This window comes from Electrophorus electricus, chromosome 8 (genome assembly GCF_013358815.1).
Source record: "Electrophorus electricus isolate fEleEle1 chromosome 8, fEleEle1.pri, whole genome shotgun sequence".
Classification (NCBI taxonomy): Eukaryota; Metazoa; Chordata; class Actinopteri; order Gymnotiformes; family Gymnotidae; genus Electrophorus; species Electrophorus electricus.
The window spans coordinates 8225822-8238321 of record NC_049542.1 but is presented as its reverse complement, the minus strand read 5'-3'; the positions used below and the strand labels follow the sequence as shown (position 1 = coordinate 8238321).

At 41.4% G+C, this 12500-nt stretch overlaps 1 protein-coding gene across 5 annotated transcripts in view; it reads right to left on the bottom strand.

Annotated features, from left to right (window-relative positions):
* stxbp5a (syntaxin binding protein 5a (tomosyn)) overlaps nucleotides 1-12500 on the bottom strand; it is a 75734-nt gene that overhangs the window by 46547 nt on the left and 16687 nt on the right. For all 5 annotated transcript variants that reach the window (XM_035529109.1, XM_027015519.2, XM_035529110.1 and 2 more), the window contains exon 4: nucleotides 884-965. In XM_035529109.1, the coding sequence (XP_035385002.1) occupies nucleotides 884-965 (82 nt within the window). The remainder of the gene's footprint in view (nucleotides 1-883; nucleotides 966-12500) is intronic.

Below are 12500 nucleotides of genomic sequence, written 5' to 3'. Positions count from 1 at the left end.
CAATACTATTGTTGGCTTTTTGGTCTCTTCAGAACTATAAACAGTGTTATTTATTTTGATTAAGAAAACGAATAAATTGACATGAATCAGTGACAAGTGCAACACTTTGGACAATTACCATAGTGCATTAGCAAATATTTACAATGTGGACAATACATTGCCTCTATATGTCTCCAATAATTGTATGTACCAGCAACATCAACTGCCATCACACAAATTCATAGGACTATAACACCCATGCACTAGCACCGTCTATGTTAGCAGGTGAAACTGAGGGCAGAGTTGCCTCAATAGTCTTAAAGTGCAGTGCAACCTCCTTGTCTGTGGGACCCAGTGGCATGGCTGGCCCACTGCCGGAGTCGATGGAGGGGAAGACATCTCGGCATACTCTTGACCCACGACACTGTGAAAATTAGTTTTTATTTTAGGTTTTTATTTCAAAACAAGTTTTTGGAGGGAACACAGTCTGCCTTGTAACCTTCAGGGATGCACACCAGCTAGTCTTAGAAAATAAAGGATCGGGTTTGTGTTTGGAATGTGTGATGAACTGGTAAGCAGAGCACCATTCTGTTTTTACTGTATACACATTTTTACTTATGAGCAGGACACAAAGAAGTGTGCAGTACATGGAAACTGTGTGCAACAGGTACGAACAGGCCCCTTTTAAGGGAGGACCTAAGGGTGAAAAAGGTGCTGTTTGCTCCCTACTTAGACTCCCTCTAGGAGGCCAAGCGAGCTCTTGACAACAAAGGGCGTGAGAGAATGGATCATGGGAGCCTCTTGACAGCTCATGCGGGATAACCGGAGCTATCCCAGCGGATTTAGGGGCACAAGCATTCAGTGAGGAGAGAGAGAGAAAGAGAGACTACACAAATGCACTCACCTCATTGATAAGGAACTGTAACTGGATAACGGCCGCTCCACTCTCATGCTGACAGTAGCATTCCACACCGGGGCGACCAAATCTGTTGGGGGGCAAGGGGTGTTAAGGAACAAACTATTTCAGGACGAGAAAGAGGGTTTTAAACCCTAGAGAGAGAATAAGACAGTAATTCCCTGTAATGGAAGCATGTCAAAGAGGATAAGTGTGAATGCAGAACGTTTTCAATCATTTGTCAGTTATCCTCTAGGACAACCAGACCCTCGGGTAGCTAATTACTGTATCTCACTATGGCTACCAGTTGTGTAACTCTCTCAGTCATGGTTACTCCAGGGACCCAGACTGGAAATGGGAACGGTGTCTTCCCATGACGAAAAGAAGGCAGAGACTGGACACATTCAAAAATAGCCAGTTATAGAACTGGTTATAGTTGAATATGCCTGTTCACCTGCCTGCACTGACACAAGGGCGTCTCTGTGTGTGTGTGTGTGTGTGTGTGTGTGTGTGTGTGTGTGTGTGTGTGTGTGTGTGTGTGTGTGTGTGTGTCTGTGTGTGTGTCTGTGTGTGGGGGGGGTGGAGGGTGGAGGGGAATACCAGAGGGTGAGACACATCAGACTGCACCTGTATCACCTTCCAGTCTACTGTGTTTAAAAGGAAACACTTCAGATGGCAAATGTCGGAGTCCTTAAATCCAGAATATGCCACTCCAAGCCCACACAGAGGCAACAGACCACAAATCCAAGCACATACACATTACATTTAGGTTTACATGTTGCCAATGGTTTTTAAACTGATATGTCAAATATGATATATTCATTGTTTATATGTATAAAATTCTAAAATATGAAAGTAATTCCATTAAAATACATCAAATATGAATTTTATCATTATTGGGAAGATTATTGGGAAGATTCTTATTTGGCTAAGTTATTGGGAAGTTTGGGAAGATTCTTCTTAGTCTTGGCTATTATTCTAGCATAAACATTACATTGGAGGAGGCTTTGGGTGTTTACGCATTTTGTGGTATACTGGAGGTAGCTGTGAAGATGCTCAGGAAATTCAAGCACTTCCTAAACTGAAGGCTTACTACAGAAGACTTAATGCTTTGTCTGCTCTGTCCGTTGAAAATACCAGAGATATTTGGTCCATCACAAAGGATTGTGCTGAGTGCATGTTGCATGAACTTCACCTGAGTGAGTGCATGCTTTGAGAGCTTTGAGACCTAATTGAGACATAAACTAGCAAGTAAGAAAATCACACACACACATACACATACTCAGCAGTTAGCTTCATTATCTTTGCTACAAAGTTTCATCAATCTTTGTTGCATTTATTATATTTTATGACGACACTTTTATGGTCACATAGATAACAAAAGTTATGTATGCGGGTGGGGGTTCAGGTGTATACGGCATGACACTGTGTTTGATGTAACGTTTATTCAGGTTTTAGTGCTACACTCTAAAACTAATAAACCATTTTGCAGTGCAGTGTCCTTCGTATTTAACCTTGAGCAAGCAAACATGCATATGCTGTTCATGAAGCCTGCCACATGACACTGAGATTCTGGGAAAAGCACATAAAGAGAAGACAGTATCATGATGATCAGGACACATCCTGGGCTTTTACCAACATAACACACACACTCTCAAATTTGCACGCATGAAGCTGCCTGATCCCCATCGTGTCATGGAAAATGTAACAGGGTCTGTGTGCCAACACTGCACAGAGCTACACAGAGCTGCACAGAGAGGATCTTAACAGCAGAGAAAGAGAAAACCACACCTAATCAGCTAAAGGCAGCAGAAAAACCCTGTTTAGAAAAGCAAATTTGCTGCATTCATGACAGCCTCCTTCACTTGTCTGTAACTCCATTCTTAGACTGGTAACTAAAAGAGCTTCTTCCTATTTCCATCTAATAAAGTCAAGTTAATACTGGAAGAACAGCTGTATTGCCCACTAAACCGAAGCCAATTGGACCACCAAGCACACAGTATGCTCAGCACACTCTACAATGGCAAATTGAAATCTCACTACATATAGCCTTAGAGAGCAAAGAAAGGTCCTGAACCCACAAAGCATGCAATCAGAAGACAGCATGCTTGCTGACAACAGAATAAGACACAAGTGTGCAGTGTAACAGCACGCAACCACTGAAGCTAACGCTTCTCCTCAGGTAGCAATGACAGCAAAAACCAGCCCCTCAGGCAGGAGGGACGCACAGAGCTGACGTTGTGTCCAGTTGAACAGCGTCCAGGAGCCGTACGAGGCCTGTGCTGCTCCGTCTCCCTGTCAGAACCTCCGAGCCTTCCATAAATGCACCAGCCGTCCAGAGGGAAGAAGGGATGAGAGCAAGAGAAAGAAAAATATTGGAAGTCTGTACAGTGGTGGGAGGTGCGGTAAGACATATGGGAATCATTTTGGTAACTCTCCTCCTCTCTGTGTGTGCCACCATACCTGTGGCCCTCTATAGTGCACAAGTCTGAGGTGGAGACTTCCGCAGATCTGCTAAGTTGGGTTTACACTGTGCTATTATTTTGACAGTTACACTGTTGCAGACGGCAATCGCTAATTGAGAAAGAATGAAAAATCTGTGGTCTTGGAGTGTGTAATGTGTCAAGATCCATAGTGGTTGACTTAGAACCTTTGCAGCCAAAGATTATCATGGATTATTATGATTATCTTCTGGCACTGTCAGAAAGTTCCAAAATCCCACTACTGGTATGACGCACATCTAAAAACATCCGATAGGGAACAGACCCTGAACAGCCCGGAACAAAACACGCCTCCTGCACCAACCACAAAAAATGGCAGTACAGCGAAACAAAACTGAACTAAGGCAGCAGAGAAAATGTCTCCTTTTTACTAAGGAATCGAGTCGCATATAGATAAAAGCAGAAAGTCATAATTTTCTGGCACCATGGGTTTATCGTCAGAAACTTTTCATCATATAGTCTATTGACAGAACAAGCGAGGTTGCAGTCTGCCATGGAGTTTGGTCACGATGTCAGCTGTAGCATATGATGCAGTGCAACAAACAAATAAGACCACTCAGGAATTGCACAGTGTTAAGCCAGCCTTAGTGACATCTAAGAAAGTTCTTTAGCGTTCCTACAAACAGCCATAATCTGTTTATAAACAAATAGTGCGTTAAGCGCATCATCAGCGCATCACAGTAGGAGGATTTAAGAGCACACGCATGAGTGGGTGTGTCTGTGTCACTCTCTTCAGTAACGGTGACATCAGAAACATGGAATTTCAGGAAAAAAGGGCCTAAAGAAGCAGCATGTGAGACAAAAAGAGAGCAAAGAGAGAGGGAGAGAGAAAGAGAAAGATATCCCAAGGGCTGACGATAGTGACAAGTATTCTGTTCTGACGTCAAGCCTTGTGCAGTCATACACCACCCTGTCAAAGAGGAGGTAAGCACGTATACACTGACAGACAAGACACCTAGAGACGCACAGACACACGCACGCACGCACACACATAAAGCATGCTCATGGGAAGGATTAATTCATTCTCTAAATAAATAAACTCTAGAGACACCTTTGATTTATTAGGACCCCAAACAATTACGGCTGTGTGCGGCACGGCTGTCAGCGCAATAAACTGCCTTCACCTTGAGGACACGCCGCCACACACACGCACGTGCCATCGCTCCTGAACCAGCCGCTCTGCATATACAGTCAGCAAGTACAGGCTGCGTATGGCAAGGGAGATTCATCAGCTAAAGACCAATCACAGCTTCTACGAAATTGGATCTTAACTGTGTACACCCACACTCAGACCCATAAACCCAACACTTTGGCCTTCAGTACTGCATTATGTCATCCTTACTGGGGTGGTAGAGAAATATTACATGTGGGGCATGCAGAAATAAAGGTTCAATAAGCAATACAGTCACATGCTGCATATAAAGGGCATATTACTAGATCCATACTAGATGTACGTTGCTACATTACGGTAGAAAATAAATTAAGAGGTAAAATCATACTCTATTTAGCTTTAATTAAAAAATCTATTTTAATGTTCAAAATGTAATTTAAACTTCTGCCTCTACCTGTATATCTGTTAGATTCGTATACTGGTACAATAAAGACATAAAAGGGCAAATCCAGCAATAAAACTTACTTTTCTTACACAAAAACATAAGCTTATCTAGATCATTGGTCATCTATAAACAAAAATAAATAAGACATGTAAGACATCTAAGAATATAACGCCTCATTGCTCAGCTCCAGGCTGAGATACGGCGCTCAGCCTCTTTTTGGCATGGTGCATGACACCTCATTCTCGCCCACCTGTGGCTCAGTGTGGATGCTGTCACCAGTTCTAGCTTTTGAGATCTTGAGATCAGCCTGTTAGGTGAGACTCTGTAGCATCCCCATGCCCTGGCAGCATACTGGAGAGTCCAAAAAAAAAAAATACAAAGAAAAAATACCACAACGGTCACCCTTAAAATGCTTCCCCCACTCTGCAAGCTGGGTGTGATGGGTTCCTGGAGTGATTTCAAGAATAGCTGCAGTGTGGCGTATTAATGAACCTGCATCTGAGTCTAAAATTAGTCTGAACCATTAAACATCACTCACTACATAGCCACTGAGAAGGAGGAAATGTCCACAGTAAATGTAGTGTGTGTGTGTGTGTGTGTGTGTGTGTGTGTGTGTGTGTGTGTGTGTGTCTGTGTGTGGGGGGGGTGGAGGGTGGAGGGGAATACCAGAGGGTGAGACACATCAGACTGCACCTGTATCACCTTCCAGTCTACTGTGCACAATTTGTGATTAGTTGCCTCATGAAGCTGGTTAAGAGATTTCCAAGAACATGCAAAGTTGTCATCAAATTAAAGGGTAGCTAGTTAGATATTTGTTTAAACAATTAAACAAAGATTTAAAGATCAATTAAAAAAGATATTTGTTTAATAGAGCATAATCCTATGTGTTATTTTATTGTTTTGTAAAATGTTGAAAATTGTAAAATAGTTGGTTTGACAGGTACTCTATATGGCATTGAGAGAGAGAGAGAGAGAGAGAGAGAGAGAGAGAGAGAGAGAGAGAGAGAGAGAGAGAGAGAGAGAGAGAGAGAGAATAAAATTATTCTGATATGGGTGATATGCTGATATGATATTGTTATTATTCAGTTAATGTTTAATTTCATAATGGGGAAAATATAAACTTCATAATGTGGAAAAGATGTATCAAATGACATTGACCGTAGTATGGTTGGTGCTGGTTTGAGTATTTCAGGTACTACTCATCTCCTGAGATATTCACTCACAGCAGTCTCCGCAAAAACACAAAAATAAATCCACTGAGCAGCAGGTCTGTGGGCAGAAACGACTTGTTGATGAAAGAGGTCACAGGAAAATGGCCAGACATGTTCAAGCCGACAGGAAGGCTCCGGTAACTGAAATAACCTTTTCTTTCCAGCCGTGATGAGCCAACCAGCATCTCAGAATGACCAGCAGGTCAAGGCTTGGACAGAAGATCACATTGTGTTCTGCTCCAGTCAGACTTTAACAAGGATTTGAGGCTACAGTGGGCACAGGCTCATCAAAGCTGACAGTGAAAGATTGCAGACATACTGCCAGGTCCAATGTATCTTGATACAGATGGCACAGTTTGATGTAAACAGCACAAATCCAAGGATCCAACCTGCTTTGTGCCTTGTGTCAACACTTCAGGCTGCTGGTGGTGTAGCGGTTTGTGGAATGTGTTCTTGGCACACATTGGGCCCTTAATTCCAATGAATCATTTGAACCCCACGGCCACTCTGAATTTGGTTAGTGACCATTTGCTTCTTTTATGGCCACAATTTACCCATTTTGAAGGCAACTTCCAGCATGATGACATCACAAAGCACAAGTCATTTTCAAACGGATCCATGACCATGGCAACAAGTTCGGTGTAATTCCATGGCCTTCAGGTCTGAATCCAATAGACCACCTCTGGGATGTGACGGCACAGGAGACTCGCAGTTTGATGCTACAGCTGACGAATGTGTAACAATTATGGAATGTAATCATGTCACTTGAACCACAATGAACACTCTCAAAGGAAGGTTTACACGACAATACCAAGATGAGCTGAGACATTTACGCTCAAATGGGGATCCACACAAATAGACACACACACACACATATGTTTAATATATATATATATGTGTGTGTGTGTGTGTGTGTGTGTGTGTGTGTGTGTGTGTGTGTGTGTGTGTGTGTGTGTGTGTGTGTGTGTGTGTGTGTGCAGAAAAGGAATCAGAAGATTTTTAATAGCCATAAATTAGAGGGGCCAAAAGGACAGTGAACACACACACACACACACACACACACACACACACACTTATACTCATTGACAAGAAAATGCCATAGCTTGATAACTCTGGAATTCACAAAGTACAAATGAGTTGTGACATATGTGCAGCACTTGGCAAAACTAACAAAGGTGTGCAGACTCCAGAAACGACATGCTGTGAAAAAAAAAAAAAAAAAGTGAGTGGGGCTATTAAAGCTCATTTCAGGTGAAGATGAGATGCCATCATCTGAAACTAAACATGTAAAGAAATGCGATTTGTCATGTTAGGAGACGATCCTGATACTTGAGTTTTATGTGGTGTTAGTAATTGTGTTTGTAACATTAGGACTGCTTGACTGCAGGCCTGGTAATTGGGTGTGAACCCTGATTAACTTTCTTTTGTTGGGATTTCAGGTATGTAAATTGCTTTGGAACAATTAGGTCGCATGACTTGTGTATTTGTCTTGCAGATTGTGAGTTTATTGCCGCTCCCAATGAAGTACAGACTGTAAATCTGGTCCAGGGCTGCCTGTTATCCGCCTTGCTGTATGGCTTTGGTTATGTAAATGTTCACCTGTATCGGCTTTGTTTTCTTTTTTTGTCATTTGTATTATTTGATGTTTTTCTCATTCCACTTCCAGTCAGCCATAGGCACATATTTAGCATATGCAATACCCACTCCTAACCAGCCAGCTCGTATGGCTGTAACTTTGTTTGGAAAATATACAGAAGGTATTTCAATGTATGATGAAATGTATATATTCTTGTAGTACATCTTCTAATAGATGGCTCTGTTTACACTTTTGCTTACAGCCTTTGGTTAGTACAGTCTGCATACTTTTGTTCATATGTATGAACAGCTATAGTGCCAAGCAGACTTCCAGGCCCCCTTGGAAAAGATAAGCAGAAATGTCAATTTAAAATGTCTGTGAGGTTTATCAGCTTGATCTTGCGCTTAAAATATGGGATAAATATGATCATTCAGCAATATAAATTTATTCAAAAAGAAAAAGACCATGAAAAATATCTGCTACCATATTTTGAATCTTCACTATTTGATAATGGGTCTATGGTTACTACTTTCAGGACTTTCTTTCTTCTTGAGCTCAGGGGATGAATACTATTAATAAGTATTATTATTAATTGTTTGAAACATATGGACTAAGCCTGGCATCGAAGGAATGGGTGAAGGAGCCTCAGTTGTGATTTAATGGAGAAGGTGGTTAACACTGGAATGACTGAGACCATTTTGACCATGGGATGTAAATAGCTTTAAAAAAAATTAAACTCTTTATGTCTACCAATCTTTAACTTCAGTTATTGAAAATTTTAGTACAAAGCCCAGAAAGGTTCTGAGTATTTCTATCTTAAAAGGCCATAGTGGTAATTTTGACTGTATACATTATTAAACAACACCTCATCTCATCCTTTTTTCTACTATTCCTGCATGTCGGAGGTTACCTTTTTAACATAGGATTAAAAAAAGGGGAAAAAAGTTAGGATTTACTGTCTACAACAGAACTTCCTGAACTTACTTTAAAGTGCCTTCTTTTGTTGACTGCAGGGTAAGACTTGATTTTGAAGTTCTGCCAGAAAATCTAGCTTTTTTATGTGTCCTAAGATCCACTTGCAGGACCAGATGGAGATTTTAGTTGAACCACTCATGTAGGGGGCTACCAGAAGGGTGTACACTCAAACCTGATGTAGGGGGCTACCAGAAGGGTGTACACTCAAACCTGATGCAGGGGGCTACCAGAAGGGTGTACACTCAAACCTGATGCAGGGGGCTACCAGAAGGGTGTACACTCAAACCTGATGCAGGGGGCTACCAGAAGGGTGTACACTCAAACCTGATGCAGGGGGCTACCAGAAGGGTGTACACTCAAACCTGATGCAGGGGGCTACCAGAAGGGCGTACACTCAAACCTTTTTAGTGTTTGCAAACAACAGCTTAAGTTACGACTCTTTACCAAATATAATGTAAGTTCTAAAGTAGTTGGGACTGTGCAGACTGTTAAACTGCAAAAAAAAATAAAATAATAAATCATGAAATGTAACTCCTAATTGTAGAACAGCTTGCTGTTCTGCTCTTTGTGCTTTTACTGAGGCATACTGGCTCTCTAAGTTGGACTTGGCCATCAACGACTGAAAATGCTAAGACTGCATTTAGCTCTCTCAACCTTCCAAACACACCAAACAAATTTTTTTTGGTATCTCCCTTTCGTTATCAATTCCGTTTTTGTTCATTGCACATCCACTCGTAAGAGTCAAAGGGTTCGGGTCCAGTGTACTGCGGCATAGCTGGAACATTAAACCGTCAAAATGTTGGCAACTCAAATTCTTTGGCAAGTGACAAGAGCTTTCTTAGCTGAAATATGGCCGTTCCTGAGTTATGGTGTGTATTATAGAAAGTTCACGGAGGGATTTTAAAGCACCTTTGTGTTGTGCCCTACCCCTTGTGCACTGTGAGAAGGAAAGGTAAGACCCGTTAAATCACTGACATCTGCCTTCTAAAAAGGATCGTGCAGTACTGCAAGGCTGGTGAACTAGACAAGCAGTTAAATAGGGATAAAGCGAGAGAGTTTGGGGTATCGAGGCTACGCTTTCCACATCACAGACTGCCTTGGGTGCTTTGCCTGATCCAGTTATATGGTCCTTCTTTGGACTTTTGGAAAAGAAGAAGGCTTTTCAACTATGAGAGTATCATGACAAGTGATACTGTAGAACTGATCTGCCAGTGGCCCTGGGTGGAGGGGTGCAGTTGTATGGATTTTAGGATTTATGCTGACAAAGGTAAGCTGCTTTTATTATCCTAGCATCAATGTGAGCAGATCAGCTGCAGTCTGCATGACCTCTTGTGTGCCTTTAGATCAAAAGAGGTAACCACCACATCACCTACAGGTGACATACAGTGGGGAAAATAAATATGATTTTGTAAGTTTACCCCCTTACAAAGACATGAACACTTTAACAGAGAGAGACAGAATATAATAAATAAATAAATAAATAAATAAATACATACATACATAAAGGTTATAAACTAATTTGTATTTGTTTAAGTGAAATATTTGTATTTGATCCCCTACCAACCAGCAGGACCCCCACAGACTGGTTATGTGCCCAAGAAACACACAAATGAGTCCTGTCCCTTAAAAAGAAAGTACTCTTAATCTCACTTCATTATGTGTATAAAAGACACCTGTCACAGAATCAGTCTCTTCCATTCAAACCTCTCGACCACCATGGGCGAAACCAAAGAGCTGTCAAAGGACATCGGGGACAAGATTGTAGACCTGCAAAACATCAGCAAGAAGCTTGGTGAGAAAGAGACCACTGTTGGCACAATAATTTGAAAATGGAAGAAATACAAGATAACAGTCACTTGCCCTCGCTCTGGAGCTCCATGTAAGAGCTCACCTGGTGGGTTAAGGATGATTCTGATAAAGGTGAGGTGTAAGCCCACAACTACATGGGAGGAGCTTGTTAATGATCTCAAGGGAGCTGGGAGCACAGTCACCATGTACAGGCCCATATAAAGTTTGCCAAAGAAACACCTGAATGATTCAGAGAAAGCTTGGGAGAATGTGATGTGGTCAGATGAGACCAAAATTGAGCTCTTTGGCATCAACTCGACTCGCCATGTTTGGAGGCAGAGAAATGCTTTATATGACCCCAAGAACACCATCCCCACTGTCAAACATGGAGGTGGAAACATTCTTCTTTTGGGCTGTTTCTCTGCAAAGGGTACAGGAAGACTTCACCACATTGAGGGGCTGATGAACAGGGCCATGTACCATAGAACCTTGAATGAGAACCTCCTGACCTCAGCCAGAACACTGAAGATGGCTCATGGATGGGTCTTCCAGCATGACAATGACCCAAAACATATGGCCAAGGCAACAAATGAGTGGCATAAGAAGAAGCACATTAAGATCCTGGCCTAGCCAATCTCCACAGCTTAATCCCATAGAAAATCTGTGGAGGGAGCTCAAACTTCAAATTGCCAAGCCACAGCCTCAAAACCTTCAGGATTTGGAGAGTGTCTGTAAAGAGGAGTGAGCCAAAATCCCCACTGAGACATGCGCAAAATTAGTGACCAAGAAACGTCTGACCTCTGGGCTTGCCTGCAAGGGTTTCTCCACCAAGTGCTAAGTCACGTTTTGCTTGAGGATCAAATACTTTTTTTTTTTCGCTCAATCAAATGCAAATTAATTTATAACCTTTATTTAATGTTTTTATTTTGGATTTCTTTATGGATATCCTGTCTCTCTCTGTTAAAATAAATCTACCATGAAAATTATAGACTGTTCATGTCTTTGTACGGGGGTGAACTTACAAAATCAGCTGGGGATCAAATAATTATTTTCCCCACTGTATTTCCTATAATACTATCATGTATCCTTTGACAACATTCAATACACATTCACTAATGCTCAGTTGAAGGTGGAGACTGATGAATAAGTGCTGGTACACCGGGAATCCCAGAAGGTGGGAGGAGCTAGTGTGGAAGCAGCTAGTGATAAGATGGAAGCTACCCGAACAGACATTCCTTCCTCAGAAATGAGACCCAAAATTAAAAGAAAGAATTAACAGAGAAAGTTAAAAGAAAATGAAAAGAAAGTTCATTTACCAAATCCAGAATACATGGGACCCAGTATTTCAAAGCCAGTATATAAATGCAGTAAAGCTACAAGCAGGTGAGCATACTGTTATGACTACCAGGATGTATAAGTTGTAGAAACCTCTATTAATGAATGAACACAACAAAGCTCACTGATTTTTTAAAAACGTTTTGTTTATATTCTTTATTCTTTATTCTTTTTAATTGACACTGGAACACTTTGAGGTGTGGACTGTAGCCTGCACAGGCATCATGGTTTGCAGTAGCTATAGAACTGTAAGTTCTAGGTGTTGTAAGAAATTGTACCATAATGATTTAGAGACCCTGCATGTCAGCAAGCCAAGTGACCATGAGTCCGAATGATTTGAGTTCTTTTATTGTGGCTTCAGGTATGATTATTTGTTAGCTAATGAACTGCTTCTGAACAAGTGTGCATAATTTGATGAATGTGCTGGTCTAGTATGGACCAGGTCCATCACTGCTCTTACGGAAGTTACTATTGTTACTAAATCTGGTTACAGTTAATTTGCCATCTGTCTGTCTGTGTTTCATTTCCCTTTTTCCCATTTTTGTTGCTGTTGTTGTTTGTTTGTTTTGTTGTTGTTATTATTATTGTGGTTCAGATTACAATAGGCCTAAGAAATGTATGCACTGACATCAGTATTGCGTCTTATAAAACATGTATATCTGTGTGTGCACCTTTGATTTGATT